General features: G+C 42.2%; 1 protein-coding gene across 1 annotated transcript in view; it reads right to left on the reverse strand.

Moving 5' to 3' along the window:
• The window catches only part of MYO5A (myosin VA), a 172,548-nt gene that overhangs the window by 152,234 nt on the left and 3,775 nt on the right, over positions 1–16,539 (reverse strand). The window contains exons 3-4 of the mRNA XM_019503826.1: positions 13,437–13,608; positions 6,239–6,383 (exon numbers count right to left, since the gene is read on the reverse strand). Coding sequence (XP_019359371.1) covers positions 6,239–6,383; positions 13,437–13,608 — 317 coding nt within the window. The remainder of the gene's footprint in view (positions 1–6,238; positions 6,384–13,436; positions 13,609–16,539) is intronic.

The following is a 16,539-nucleotide window of genomic DNA, read 5'->3' on the forward strand; positions in this document are numbered from 1 at the left end:
TACTTATTTTACTAGAATACTCTGCAAGTCAGGAATACCAGAAGACCAAAAATATATAAACACCCTACCCCCAGCCTGAACCATTATTCCCTAGAAGTCTTGCTAGCATGCATAAGTATATCATTTGCAATCAAAAAAGTAAGATGTTTGCCATTTCATGTCACAGTTAGCAAAGTTATTTTTTACCAGGGAAAAGCTGTGAAATCTGGTAACAGGGCGTTACCAGTGGGGAAATGCTGACTTTTAGAAAGATCGGCACTGGAGTTCCAAAGAGTTCAGAACACGCAGATGTGGTAACGCGAGATACGCTTCCAGGACAAAGATGAGTATTTCAACAGTTATTTACTTCCTTTTCAGTTGTTCTTCTGCTTTGAACGCTGTCCAAAATCTGTTTAAACTTGCTCAAATGGAACAAGTGGCATATGAGATATAAGAATGGAAGGATAAAAGAGACAGAACTGGGGCAGGCATACACACACACACACACGTGACTTGGCAATAATTTCTAGATAGAAATAGAAAGATAAAGCTCATGAGAAAATTCATGCCTACTGTCTCACATGAAGTCAACAATATAAGGACTTATACAACTCTTATTTAAATGAGTAATATATTCATGCATATAGTCACAAGAGCAATGCCATCAAATTCATTTCAATTCATCCAAGTCATGCTGTCTTGTTCAACAATAAAATCCCTGAGTGGAATCCCAGACTTCACAGGAATACGTCTGTGTGAGAAATCACATGCTGAGATGCCCCACCATCACCTGGTCAATACAGTGGAGTTTATCCCTAATGAAAAAGCTCTCGTGGCCCATCCTAGTAATCGAGTCATCCAAGCTATGATACCATGTCTCAGCACCATTTTTTTTTTTTTTTTTTACTGCTCCCTTCTCCTGTCCACTTCCCTCCCCTCAATCCAAAACTCATCAACAGTGTATTAATAAGATTTCTTCTGGCCACAACTACCTCCAGGATGCTGTGCATAAGGCTTTTGGAGCTAGAAGGAGCTGTGTACTCTCCCCTGCCAGCTTACTCCTCTCTCAGATATGCAAAAACAGTTCCACTGGATAAATCATACAGGAAGGAATGGGATTCCACACTGGCAACTGAACCTCCTCTGTACATGGAAGGGAAGACAGGGTCCAAAACTCTGTGTATATAAACAAAAGGAGATGGTGTAATCTATCCCAAAGAAATTACTTGTGAACAAGTCTTCACAGGATTTGAACCTCCATGTTGTATAGCAATCCAAAAAAAGGTGTCAACCATTCCACTGGCTTGATTTGACTGAATGGCAAACATTAGATTTCATTTAAAAAAACAAACAAAAAACCACAAGCTTCTGGTCCTCTGCCTGAGTCTGATTACGGCCCAAAATGACAACTCCACTAGCCAGTAATTCTACTGAATTTTTAACACTGAAGTTTAATGACATTTGTAAATGCAAGCTTTGACTACTGTGTTGCTTATTTTAGCAGTGACATGGACTGAGCATAGGAAGTGGGGAGTTGGGACTTACCAAAAGGAGGGAGAAGGAAAGAAAAAAAAAGGAACACAAAAAAGATAAATAAGGAAAGAAATAATAGAAGTAGGAGGATGATTATCTTGATGGGAAGCAAATTTTCTCTGAGGTACTGGATGTGATAATAAAGTACCTAACAAACAATAATTAATTCTCGACTAAACATGCCTTGATTTTTCCTATTATTTAGGATTGCTTATGTTCTTGTTAAATGCATGCAGTTCCCAATGAAGCCAGGATTGAGCCTTCTGAGTGCTGTAATACTACTATTCAACAATGATTTAGCACCTTCTTTATAGTTAATGTTCACCAACTGCTGTCATCAAAACTTCATAGTTCCATGAAATCATAGAGAAATCATCCACTTATGGCCAACTATCTGGAAGTATATTTTCTCATGTATCATCTATGGGAAAGGAGGGAATAATCAAGCTGGAAAAGCAAATTCTAAGAATAAAAATATAATTATAAAGCAAGATGTAAGGTATACAAATTAAGAGGCGTCAACTGATCCTTCAAGAATAAGAGAATCATCACTGGTTATGGCTAGAGTCTATTTAAATATAACATCAGGAAGTATTAAAGATGATGAAAAATGCAACCTAACAAAAGTATACAAACAGTAGCTATCCTAACAGTAAGATTATTGCCCTAAATTTAGCAGATTTATGAATTAAATAATCAAATCCCAAAAGGAAACGATGCAAAACTTAAACTGGGATTTCTAAACATCCAACAGTTGAATTGCAAGTCTGAATATATATTGTGAATTTTAGCCTCGTTAACTAAGGAATGAAAAGTGAAGAGAGATTAAAGCAATAATGACCCAGAGAGAACCTAAAAAAAAAGAGAAGAAAATATGCACCGTTACTAGAAAATATAGCATTAAGTGACTACAGAATTGGAAACAAAGTGAGAAATTAGAAGGGACTGAATAGGTTTCATAGATTTCATAGACATTAGGGCTGGAAGGGACCTTGCAAGATCATCGAGTCCTGCTCCCTGCCCCAGGGGCAGGAAGTCAGCAGAGATCATAGGATCCCAGCAAGATAAACATCCAGATATCTTTTGAAGGCACTCAGAGTAGGTGCTTGAACGACCTCCGGCAGCAATCTATTCCAAAACTTGGGGGCTCGAACAGTAAAGAAGTTCTTCCTTATGTCCAGCCTGAAATGGTCATGGAGGAGCTTGTGACCGTTTGACCTTGTCATCCCTTGGGGGCGCTCTGGTGAACAGACATTCCCCCAGATCCTGGTGAGCACCCTGATGAACTTATATGTGGCCACCGGATCACCCCCGAGCCTGCGCTTTTCCAGGCTGAAGAGTCCCATGGCTCTCAGTCTCTCTTCATAAGGCCTGTCTTCCTGACCTCTGATCATGCGCGTGACTCTCCTATGCACCCTCTCAAGCTTCACCACATCCTTTTTGATTTGTGGAGCCCAAAACTGGATGCAGTACTCCAGCTGCGGCCTCACCAAGGCCGAGTACAACAGGAGGATGACATCCTGGAATTTACCTGAGAAGCATCTGTGGATGTAAGCAAGCATTTTGCTTGCTTAACTAGAAGCAGTATCACATTGCAGGCTCGTGTTCATCTTGTGGTCAATCATGACCCCCAAGTCCCTCCCTTTCATCCATAGTGCTAGCCAGCAAAGCACTGCTGAGCCTATAAGCATGCTACAGGTTTTTCTTCCCAAGGTGGAGAACCTTGCATTTTTCAGTGTTAAACACCATCAGGTTCTCGTCCGCCCATTTCCTGAGCCTGTCAATGTCAGCCTGGATCATCCTCCTGTCTTCAGGTGTTGCTGCTTTACCCCAGTTTGGTGTCATCAGCAAACTTGGCCAGTCCGCTTCTGATGCCAACATCTACATCATTAATGAAGATGTTAAATAGTATAGGCCCAAGGACAGAGCCCTGGGGGACCCTGCCGGTCACAACGATCGACTTCCGTCAACCACCACCCTCTGGGTCCTACCACAGAACCAATTCCCCAGCTAGCAGATAGTGGTGTGGCCAAGGCCGCAGTTAGCCAGTTTTACTAAGAGGTGATCATGGGATACTAGATCAAAGGCTTTTTTAAAGTCAAGAAATATGACATCAATCTCTTCTCCTTTGTCCAGGTGATAGGTCACCTTGTTGTAGAAGGAAATGAGATTGGTCAAGCAAGAACTACCCGCAACAAACCCGTGCTGGCTGTCCCTCAGGATGTTGCCATCGGCCAGCCTGTTAAGAATGACCTCTTTGATAATCTTTTTGAAGACTGTCCCCAGGATAGAGGTTAGGCTGATGGGCCTATAGTTTGCTGGATCCACTTTCCTCCCTTTTTTAAAGATAGGCACAACATTGACCTTCTTCCAATCATTGGGGACTTCACCAGAGCACCAGGAGTTCTTGAAGATCTGTGCCGGGGCTGGGCTATGATGCTAGCCAACTCCTGGAGTACCCTGGGGTGTAAACTGTCAGGGCCGTCTGACTTGAAGGTGTCCAGCTCCTCAAGGTGTTCTTTCACGAGGTTAGCACTGATGGAAGGAATCTCCTTCACTTGGGCCTCCATGTCCTGTAGTGGGCAGGGGCGTACCATGGGACCGATGAAAGACTGATGCAGTGTACCCATTTAGCAAGTTGGCTTTTTCCTGGGCACTGGTCATCAGTTGTCCCATCTGGTTTAGCAGGGGTCCAACGTTGCCCTTGCTTTTCCTCCAGCGCCCCACATATTTGAAAAAGGACTTTTTGTTGTCCTTGATACTTGTAGCTAGTCAGAGTTCCATTGCAGCCTTGGCTTTCCTGGTTTGCTCCCTGCAGGTCCGGACCAGTGCAGAGGTTCATCAAGGATTTGCATGCAAATGGCACAAAAAGGTACGTGGCACAAAAGAGAGTACATGCATAAAATGAAAACAACTGCATAACTACTTCAGTGTAGGGATATTCTACCTACTTGTATGTTTTTATATATATCAAAATTTTGGGGTACTAAGACAATATCTCAAATGAAAATAAAACAGATCTGATTAATAATAGCTGTTTGAAAAAAAAAAAGCAAAAATAGTTTTAAAAGTTAAATATAGGTTGGCTAATCTATCTGAAATATTCAGCTTTGAGAAGAATAAAGGCTCAGTCTGAAGCTGGTTCATATCTCTTTATGAAAAAGAGTGATCAACAGTTTCAAGAGATGCTTAAATGTTACTTTTCATTCATTTAAAAAGAAAGTGCTACCTACAGTTATTCAGTAATTTGGAGCTACTAAAAACACTGGCTTACACACTAAAGTTCAGGCTAAAGACTGGAGTCTGGTGATCTAGTTTATAGTTCTCACTCTACCACAGAATTATGGGGTGACCTTCAGCAAGTTATGTAATGTTATCTGCCTCTATTCCCCATTTTTAATAAAGGTGTTTGGCCAAGCCTTGCTGTTCCAAGCCTTGCAGCCCACTGATCTAGTGTGATCAAAGCACGCTATTTTTTGTAGATAACAACACAAAAAGGCTAGACGTGAGTGGCCACTAGTCCAGAGTTGCTCAAGCTCAAGATTTTGCATCTGTAAGAAAGTGACTGCACAAAAGGTGTTACAATTTCTGTAAAGCAATGTGATCCCTGACTGAAGGAGCTATAATATGCAGATACGATTCCCCTTTACTTAGGCATTTTTCACACCACATGATACACCAAGCTCCTTAACAGATTACTAGTAATTGAAATACATAGCATCTATGCTCCATCCACCTTCTAAAAATCTAGATTTTGGGTATTTTGTAGATATTGGCAGCCCATTAATATGACACATCGGGACACTTGGACCATGGTGCATTACTCCTTTGAATTGGGTCTACTATACGATTAACATATGAACTGATCATTCTACAAGGTATGCTTCAAAGACACAAGCTGGCTAGACTTCACTTCATTCTAACTCTCTTACACATTCTTAATTGAGTATGTTGCCAGCTAAGAGATGATCATCTGAAAACTTTCATCCCAGTACTGAATGATTGCCACATCACAATGAATTCATCAGCAGACAATCTTTTGCTTAACAAGCTAGTTTACTTGAAGGATGGCTAAATTAACAGCTTCTATCACTAACAATAGAGCTCTTGGATCCACTTTATTAACTGGAGAAGCACACAAACCAAACTAAAAGCAACTATCCAAACTGAGAGTGACTATCCAGTATCTGTTCTCTTCAGACACATTCTATGAAACTGGTCCTTTTGCCCTTCAAAATACAAAATCAAAGTTTTGTCTACCTCTGCCTTTAATAAAAGACGACACTGGTAGAATCTTTTCTGCTATCATTACCCTATGTGCATATATATGCACAAACATAACCCATGTGAAATAGCTGCATTCTAAAAGTCACATTTTGTTTAAAAAGGGCTACTGTTCAAAAACAGCTCTGTATTTCACTGATCAGACTGAGATAATGTAGCTCCATACAGATCTGCTCTAATTTGTTTAATTTTAGGCCTAATTCTGAATAGGTCCAATGGGTCCTTCCCATTACCTATCCAAAGACAATTGTCTCCAAGGCATAAAGAACAGCTTTATTGTTTGCTAATGTAATAGGGTTTGTTGACATTTAATATACACTGGATTAATGAAAGAACTTCTAAAATGTTTGAAAAAATATGAAGAGAAAATGTGTTCATTAACTGGAAATTTAAGACTTCTAGGATGAAACAATGAATTAAAAGGCTCTGTTGCCCCACAAACCTGGCCATCTGTTTATATGCTTCTTCAGCTACAGCAAAAATGTGTGGATCCATATCCCCCATATTTTGACCACTGTAGGCATTGATGATATCTTCGCCATATATAGGCAGCTGCTCATAAGGATTTATGGCTACCAAGACGATACCTACAAGGGAAATGATACAAACCAAGTTAATAATAGCCAAGTGAAAAAAAAGCAAAAACACTTGCACAAGCCAAGCATAGGTTGTTTATTTTTCTCCAAGCCAAATATTTAAGATAAATTAGACTCAATCAGAAGCTCACTGAAGTCCATGGAAGCATGCAAGGCAAGACATTTACTTCTCCTCCTTTTTCAAAGTTTTGGGTTTAAAGAATGAAAGGTTAATCAGGTTTAGTTTGAATCCACTCAGTGCTGACAGGTGATAAATAGCCAGCTGTGCTTAGCAACAGAATAATCAGCAGTGACTGCACCGACTAGCCCTGGAGTAGGCAACCCCCAGGGCAGGTGTTAGAGCATGGCACGGGAAGGCATTTTGCTTAGCACATATGCCCCGTGGAGAATGGTGGGGAAGAGGCCAGGGCTGCACTATCACTACAAAGATTGGGCCCCTCATAGTTCTCCCACCGTCCACCCCTGGCACACGAACATCTTACAAGTCAAATTTACAGGTGTTTTTGGCACTCTGCCCAAAAATGCTGCTGACCCATGGAGTAGTCTTTCATTACAAATCCCAGCCACCTGTGATCTGCTGAATTACAACTATTCTGGTAACAAAAAGGCTCTGAAATATAACAGGGCCAACTTCAGCCCTAAAGCTTCACTGATGGTCATAATGGCATAAGGCAGCAACATTTTTGGGCAGAATGACAAAAAACACCTGCAACCTCAACTTGTAAGATGCTGGTGTGCCAGTGGTGGATGGCAGGAGAGCTGTGAGGGGCCCAATCTTCATTGTGGCAGAGCAGCCCCTGCCTCTTTCCTGCCATCCACTCCAAGGTGCACATGCCCACCATGGAGCTTGGGCTGCTCATAGCAGGCAACAGGGAGGCTGCAAGCAACCGCAACAGTGGTGGGTGCATGCACATCTCAAGGTGTACAGCAGGCAAGGGGCTGGGGCTCAGCTACAACAACAAGGATTGGGCCCCCTCAGGCCTCCCCTGCCATCCACCCCAAGGTGCATAAGCCTAGCAAAATTCTTTTGTGTACTGCACTCTGGCAGACATTACCAGAGTGTTACTTACCTGTGGCATAGGGCATATCACATATTCGCATATGATATTACAGCACCATATGCCAATAATAAAAACTTTAGTACAAAACTTTTTAATCAATAGTGGCCTGATTTTAAATTGTAACATCCTAAAAGTGCTCAAAAATAAATGGAGACATATTTTATACGACTGACATCTTATGTAAAATCACAGATGGACACCAGAAGTTAGACTTGTAAAAAGTGCCATAAGATCAGTTTAACATTCACAGAAAAACATATTTAACTCCCTACATTTTCTATTTCTTCTATCCCATTTTTTCCATGCTCCCTCTATCTAAATGGACCTGCCTTTATACCACATTCAATCACCACATTTGAGTGCCCCTTCTAGTTCATTCTGTCCTTTTTACTCTCCCTAAATTGCATCCTAATCCAGTCTGTAACACTGGATAAAATAAGGACTCGGGCACATTTCTGTCTGTCCCTGGAGTAAGGTCCAAAAGATTGCTAGTTACATTCTTCATCATGAGTAAGGAGGGTTTCTGCACCCAGAGGGGCAGTTTGAGCAAAGGCTAACAGTAGCTTTCCATCCTGTGGTCCTGTTAATGTACAGGGAGGGCTTATTTGTTCCAGTTCTAGAGAAAAACCACTGCTTGCTGCCACCATGACAGAGCCTGGTAGAGAAGTAGTGGCTATGAAGGAAAAAAGAACCCATCATGATTTTAAATGAAATGGCTTTAAAGTGCAATGCTAATCTCTCAGAATCAGTGAGGCATCATTCAATGAAAGGCAGCCTGGGCAAGGAAGTCTTTATCTAGACCCACCCCCCACCTTCCCTCACATCAGAGATGCTTATAAAGCATTCCGTTTTGTATGCGAATTTTTCTACTCTTACTTCCTCTATGCTGTTTCCACTTTAAGCTGTCATCCAGGTAAAGAAATTAAATTAGATAGGCCCAAGTATTACAATTAGGATATGAAAATTCTTTCATGGAAAAGCAAAGAAAAGGCACCTGAAATCTGGACCTGCTACTAAAGTGGCCTTCCACTTCTGTAAGTAACTAAATTCTATTATTTATTTATTTACAGATCAGGAGATCACAAGTGATGTTATAAACCAGTAGGAAGTGCAGTGCCAGAGCTGGGCGACTGCTAGAAATTTGGAAGTAGCTAATGTGCCACAAATCAAAAGTAATGTGCACTTGCAGATCTTTGGGGAAAAGTATGCACAATGCCTGTCTGCAAAATCCTGGACTTCCTTAGAAAACCAAATTCAATCCAACAAAATTAAAAGTAAATAAAACTACAGTTAAGATGGTTCCATAAAAAAAAAAAAGATTGGGAGCAACCTCAGATACCATTAATGCTGGAATAGGTCTGATGCAGTCCACTGTAAAAAGGGGGTGTCAACTGTTGGCTTCCTACTGGAGCACCTCCAGGAAACACTTCTCAAAACTGCCACAGGTGTTTGTCATGTGTTTGGAAGCTTTCTGAGATCTCTTGTAGATTACAGGAAAACCCAGTAATCCCCCATTTCTCTCTATATGGTGTTGCAATGTCACAGATCTGGCATACATCTTAAACGTTTCATTGATTATTGATGTATACTACAATCAAGAAATCCAGTATCTGTAACACCATACTGGATTTCATTTAAGTTGCCCAAATTAAAGTCCTTTCAAACCATGAGTTTAGAGTTTTCATTTAAGGAATGTGATTACAGATCAGGAACAAACAAAAATAATTCTTTGTGGCCTGGAGTATACTAGATGCCTTCTCTCCTTAGTTTCAGACTTCACTTAAATAACTCAGGGCTTGCTACAGGGTAGTATTTCAGAATAAAGCAGGATGTACATGTACAGTACAAAGCTACTCTGCTCTAAACTCTCCCTGTGGACATTCTTAGGGGCATGTTTCTGTGGATGAATTACAGTGCCAGACAGCACGCTCTGAGATGCACCACATGCACGACTTCCTGACCTTGAAGTAGCGAAGCCACAGAATTTATTGGTATACATGCACACTGCACTAAGTTTGCTACATTACTTCCACAAGTTAGAGTGGGAGTGAGTGTAGCACTGCCTGGGATTGTAGTATACTTCTGATCTGTAATGAGAGTGCCTCTCTGTAGTGGACCTTACTACCAAGGTAAACACATAAAGGTGCTCTTAATGTAGACTCTGTGGAAGTTAGAGCAGATAGCTAGGTTGTAGAGCTCACACACTATCTTGTTCTGCCTTAATTTCTCTGAAAGCGTAAGAGTGATGTTGTAGCTCTGATGAGACCTGATGAAAAATGTCTTGTGTTTGAAAGTTTGTCTAACTCTGTCTCAACTATACAGTTGGCCTAATAAAAGATATCACCCTAAGAAATTCTTAATTTCCTTGTGTAAAGAAGCCCTAAGTGTAAAGAAAGCATTTGGCACTGATCAATGTGATGTTGGTACATAATCTCTTTAAACCACCTAGACTTGCAGATCCAGTCACACGTGCACTATCCAACTATTTGTACAAACTTCAAGGCATGTCCTTCCCCCTTAGGCTCTGCTGACAAAAACGATCTCAGGAAGTGAAAGCAAACATCCACATGACAAGAACCTGGCACAGTACATTAATTTACTTCAATACAGGTTTTTAAAACAAATAATATCCATCAAGGATACATCTCAGAAGTTAAGAAAGAATTATACTATTTCTGTACAGTGCTTAAACTAATTTATAAAATACCATAGCAGGAATATAATTTTATATTATATGTTGCCAGTTTAAAAATAATTTGTGTTGAACATTTTTGTTTTAATTTCTTAAACTGTATTAAATTTTTTTCCTTAAGAAAGATCAGGAACATTCCAAAATTTATGTATTTCTGTCTTGCTCTCTCTTTTTATTACACTGAATTAGGCTCCTCAGTTGCTATTCTTATGATCCTTCCTGTACATACTAAAAAAAAGACACCTATGATTTAATTTTAGGAAGGGGGGAAGGATCAACAATCTATGGACAGCTAAATATTCATCTAAATTTAGGCTTGTTGTAAAAGAAACATCATGCAACAGTTTATCAGATAGAAAAGCAAAAGCTTTCACTATAGTTTGACACAACTACCAGAAAGTTGTTAATGTAAGCAATCCAGTTTTCCCTTCAAATCTTCATAATTTTTGTGCGCAGTGATAAAGATTTAAAGAAATAACAAAGAACAAAGCAAAACTGGAAATCACCTCCGCTCTCAGCTTGTTATTGACTTATCAAGCTTTTTTTAATTTTAAATTAAAAGATATTTTTATTTTTTATTTTGTATAAAGTATCTGTCCACAGCCTTATGTTTTATAGTCAGCTCAGCCTGGTCAGTAAACGAAACACCCACATCATTTAAACTTTCTTATGCACTGGCACAGTGGGGGCCAACCTTTTTGGCAGTCACGCTACAAATTAACTCTACACATTCACTGGGTGTTGCTTTGATCCTCCTCCCCTGCCTGATCAGCTGCTTTGCTTTCTGCTTCTTGCTTCCTGCCTGGTGTCCCTACCCAATCTGCTGCTTTATCTGCCACTGTGCTTATGCCCCTCCCAATATCTGCTGCATGGAAGCTTCCTATGCTGCTTATGGCACACATGCCACAAGCTGGCGACCCCTGCACTAGCATGAGATGTGAAATACCACAATCCAGGAAAGCAATTAAAAGGAATATAGAATTGTTTGCACTAAAATGTTATGCTAAAAGTTAGCAGCATGTTTCTAATAAATAACAAGATTTAAAAAACACGTGGGCAAATAAACAAGCCCTCCTGCATGACATACAAATTTTGAATCCAATGTTTTCCTGAAGTTTATCACTCAGCTAAATTTTGCAGTTACAATGAAGTCATCACTGCTGTAATAAATTCTTCCAATATTGGCTGACTGGAAAAATTATGGCCAGTTTTGCTTTTGGTGTTGCAGGATCACAGATCTGCACTGCACTATTAATATCTTTCTACCACTAACAAAGACTATGAACAGACAAACCCTAGCACAAATGCTATTACAACCTCAGTCCTACTATTTTAGTGAATGGAGACCCTAAAGAGACAAGAAAATGGAAAAGGAAAGGAAATTGCTTCAATGCAATCACAAATACACAGCTTGTAAATAATTAGTCTAGAAGACCAAAAAGCGTTATCCTTATCAGATTAGCCTTCTGCATTCCCAGAGACTTGGTGACATTCTTCTCTCTAGCTATGTTTAGCTAAGAATGGCTACGGAACCAGTGATCAACGACAAATCCCAATGACAGCCAGGTAAGAATTCTAATATTATAAAAGCCTTAGTCTGGCTGTCCATAACGCTTTATTCCGATTGGCTGACTGAAACAACCAATCAGAGTGCAGAAACCACCAATCAGAGTGGGAATACAGCGTTCAGACAGGAGGTGACAGCACGGTGGACCGCCGCCATGACTGTGAGGACACAGAGGATGGGGGGGCGAGGCCAGCACAACTGGACTCAACCGCCTGCCCTGCTCTGTGGAGGTGGCGGCAATGTGGAGGGGAGCAGGGTCGAGATACAGCATTGGCCACACTCCCTCCCCCCCACTCCCTGCAGGCAGTGAATATGGAAGGGGGGAAGGCCAAGGCCAGTGTTGCTGACCTCGCCCCCCTCTCTCTCCTGATGTGGGGGGGGGGAGAGCACTGGCGGGGAGGAGCAAGCCCGAGGGGAAGGCAAAGTCAGCCCACCATGGCGGTAGGGCATGGGAAGCAGTGGGCACAGGCCAATGTGGGCAGGAAGGGTGGAGGGATGGGAGCAGCGGGCCTGACCATGAAACAGTGGCCGAGAGGGGGTGGGGGGCACCCTGGGCCTGGCCTGGCCCTAAAACAGAGCGTGGAGGGGAGCAGCCTGGCCCTGAAATGGCAGCAGGGAAGGTGGGGGAGATGGGCCTGGCCCCAGCCCCACAATGGTGGTGGGAAGGGTAGAGGGGACATCCCAAGCCCAGCCTTGTGCCAAGATGGAGGGTATGAGGGGATGTGCCGGGCCCAGCCTGGCCTAGAAATGGTAGTGGGGAGGTTGTGGGGGGCAGGGATGTGCTCAGCCTCAAAACGGTGGTAGGGAGGTGGGAGGAGAGGCAGGCTTGGCCCTGCAGCGGAGTGGGGAAAAGAGGGAGCGGGCCCGGTGCTGAAGGTGTGTGGGGGGAGCCAGGTACAGGCCTGTCTCCACCTGCACCTTCCGCCCATCATTCTTGACGGGCAATTGGCTAGTGCTAACCATAAAAGCCTTAGTCTGTCCATAACATTTTATTCACACTCTGATTGGTTGTCTCAGCAGCCAATCAGCATGCTCCAAGAGCATTTTGGACAGGAGGCGGTAGCAGCGCAGTGGAGTGCCACCATGCTGGTGGAGACAGAGAAGACGGAGGCGAGGCCAGCACTGTCAGGCCTGCCACGCTGGCAGGGGGGAGGAATGGGGTGGGGCCACCCACACCAGTGGAGGCAGAAATGGGGTTGGGCCTGCTGCGCCGGTCAGGGGAGGGAAACAGGGTCAGGCCTGCTGCGCCAGGATGGGGAGGAACGGGGTCAGACCCACCACGCTGGCCAATGGGGAGGAATAGGTTTGGGTCCACAGCACCAAGTGGGGGGGAACAGGGTTGGGCCTGCCACACCGGGGGGAAGAACAGGGCCAAATGAGGACAGCAAGGAGTGGGGGTGCAGGGCTAGAGGCTGGGCTCCATCCATGCTGGCCCATCCATCATTCTTGATAGGCGATTTGCTAGTACATCTTAAACAGAGCTCTTGGGAATCAAAAGGGACAGAAATGTGAAATAGGTTTACTCTGAACCTTATGTTTTTAATAATACTTTTTGGTGTTGTTAATACTCAAAGCAGGGCCTCTTATCATAAGATCCCCAAATGCCTTAGAATTAATGGAAAGATCTAACTTGATTTATGCTCATGGTGACATCTCAATACCTTCCATTTCCTTACCCATGGCCATTTCAGTAGATTTTCATTGCTTGCAATGAATGTACTTACCGCAATATGTATAAATAAGTTTTGAGTCAATAAATCGAACTTTGAGGTTGTGCAGAACTGCAGGTTCATGGAGATAACTGAGCGCTGTGAGATCATTTTCACCAACAAGTATGTCAGGGTTTCGCAGGGGCGGTAGTTCCTTTGTCTTAGGATCAAGGCAATACTCTAGGTCCTGTAAATTAAACAGAAACACACTACATGAAAACAAGTATTTCCAGGTGTCTCACCTTTGGCTCATCCTTCTAGTTGGTCTCTCAAATCTCTTTTCTTCTCTAATCAACCACTGAGTCGGTTACATTTTTTATTTACTTAATTTACCCTCTCTGTTACTTTCTGCTAGTAATGCTTTCTCCAAAAAGTTAACTGAAAATTTCCTGCTATGAATTTCTTATACTGAGCTAGACTTTAAAAAAAGATGCAAGTAGATGTAAAAAATCTCTTTTAAAGAAAAAAAAAAAAAACCCCTCTCTTACATGTCTTGCTAAAACACTTTAGATGGGAATACAACACATGATTTTAAAAATTTAATTTAGTTTTTAACTTTTTTCCTTTAAAAGACAGAAAAAGATGGTAATTTACTTGAGTTTTTATTCCATTTCACTCTCCTATTATCATATATTAGTACTGTGTGAGAATGTTGAGAGACGAAATACTATGAGGAATATATAATCCAGAAATAATATTCCTTAAAATAATTTACAGATGAAGAGTTCTCACTATACAAAGAAAAGCTAAACAAATGTAAATCTAACAGTAAAGTCTACCTGAAACTGGCACTTCCTTTTTTCAATATAATTTGATTTGATTAATGTAAAGTATGCTGTTTTAAGTATGATGAGAAGATGGCAACACCAAGCTGGACAGCACATGCAAATTTGTGAATCTTTCTAGAATGGGAAGGCTATTTTCAGTTTCCATCAATATCGATCTATGAAAGTGTCAAAGGATCAAACTACATGCAAGGAAAACATTGCATTTAGAATCCATTCTACATATGTAATCCACTCTATTTATTTCATTACTATAGACACAAAACGTAAGAGCGTAACAAGTGCCATAGTAGGTCAGACCAATAGTGCATCTAGCTCAATATTTTGTTTGTGACAGTGGTGGGAACAGATGCTTAGGAGGAGAGGTGCCAAACTCATCCAGCTTCACGAACTGGATGGGGGTTCAGGGCCAGTCTGCGGGACGGATCAGATTCAGAGACCAGACCCACAACCCAGAGCTAGCCCACAAGCCACCCCAGCCCATGAATTTTTCTAGTCCCTTTTTGAGCCTGGCTAGACTATCTGCCTCTACCACTTTCAAAGGTAACGGGTTCCACAAATAAACTAAAAGCTGAAAAAAAACATTACTTTTTCATGTTAGTTTTAAACGTGCAATGGATTTATATAGTGTCATGACATTTTGTTTTGTTTTCAAAGCTCTTCTTAAGAATGCCCATCATTTTACTGGTTTTTTTGGTGCCCACTGCACACTGAACTGATGTTTTTGGAGAACTAGTTACTATGACTCCAAGATCTCTTTCCTCAGTGGTAACACCTATTTCGGAACCCAGCACTGTGTGTGTGTAACTGAGGTCATCTTTCCTTTTCACTTGTTGACACTGCAGTTCATTTGCCATGCTTCTGCCACTGAGCTTAGTGAGCTCTTTATACAGCTCCTCTCCAAAGACTTGGCCCAGCACTGTGGGGGCTCTACTTGACCTCCCTCCATCCTGAAAAGGGACCATTTAGCCCTACCCTTTGCTTCTCATCTTTCATCCCATGAAAAAAACCTTCCCTTATATCCCATAGCAACACAATTTTTAAAGCCTTAAAAAAACAAAACAAAACTTGAAAACCATATTTGGATTTTCAAAAAGTTTATGTCAACTGGTTTCCCCTTGTGCACATCCTTGTTAACACCCTCAAAGAACTTCAGGATATTGATACGGCAGGATTTACCTTTATAGAAACCATGGTAACTCTTCCCCAGGTTTCCCATGTGACTGCAATTTTATTTTTTATTATAGATTCTACCCACTTGCCAGGGATGGAAATGAGACTCACTGGTATACAGTTCCCAGGATCACCTCTGGAGCCCTTTTTAAAGATGGGGGTTATATTGGCAACCTGCCAGGCCTCTGGTACAGAGACTGTAATGATAAGTTACATACTATTGCCAATAGCTCTGTAATTTCACCGATGAGTTCTTTCAGAACTGCTGGGTGAATGCGATCTAATCCCGGTGACTTATTAATATTCAGTTCATCAATCTGTTCTGTAACCTCTTCTGTTGTCATTTCAGCATAATCCAACTCTTCAGAATTACCACTAGGAAAGCCTGATCTGGTGTGGGAATTTTCCCAGAACCTTGTGCATTAAAAATTAATTTTTTTTCATCAGTTTAGCTTCTCTGCTAGTCTTGTCACCCCTGAATACACCTTTAACAATGTGGTCATCTAGTAGTTTCACTGGTGTTCTTGCTAGCTTCCTGCTTCTGCTGTACTTAAAAAAAATCTAAAACCAATACCAGCATCTTTTGCTAGATGCTCCCCAAACTCTTTTTTGGCCTGTCTTATTTCACTTTTACATTTGACCTGCCAGAATTTATGAGCTTTCCTCTTTTGGGCACCCCTTTCATTTTTTTGAAGGATATCTTTTTTGCCTTGCACAGTCTCCTTAACTCTACTATTAAACCATGTAGGGCCGGGGTGGGCAAAATCCAGCCCACGGGCTATATCCAGCCAAGCAGGCACTTTCATCCGGCTTGTGGTGCCCCCAGTGAACTGCACCCTGCCCAGGCTTTCCACCCATGAGGATGGGAGCAAGGTGCTCATGTGTACAACACCCCCCAACATATCCTATTGGGCCTCACTCCCACCCTTGTGAGAGGAAGGGCTCTGCCCAGCCAGCAGCTTCTGAGCAGGGCTTGTGCTGCAGCCAGAAACTGCTCGCTCAGGGCAGCAGGTAGAAAAGTGGCAGGGCTGGTGGGGGTGGAGCTGCAGCTGGGTGGAAGTGGGACCGCAATGCAGAGCCTGCGCCCAGAGGGGCAACACGAGTGGGGAACTCATCTGGGCAGGGTGTGGGTATAGGGACCCTGCCCCCCCCCCCCCCAC

Source organism: Gavialis gangeticus, unplaced genomic scaffold (assembly GCF_001723915.1).
Source record: "Gavialis gangeticus isolate Ggan-Ray unplaced genomic scaffold, GavGan_comp1, whole genome shotgun sequence".
In the NCBI taxonomy this organism is placed as follows: Eukaryota; Metazoa; Chordata; order Crocodylia; family Gavialidae; genus Gavialis; species Gavialis gangeticus.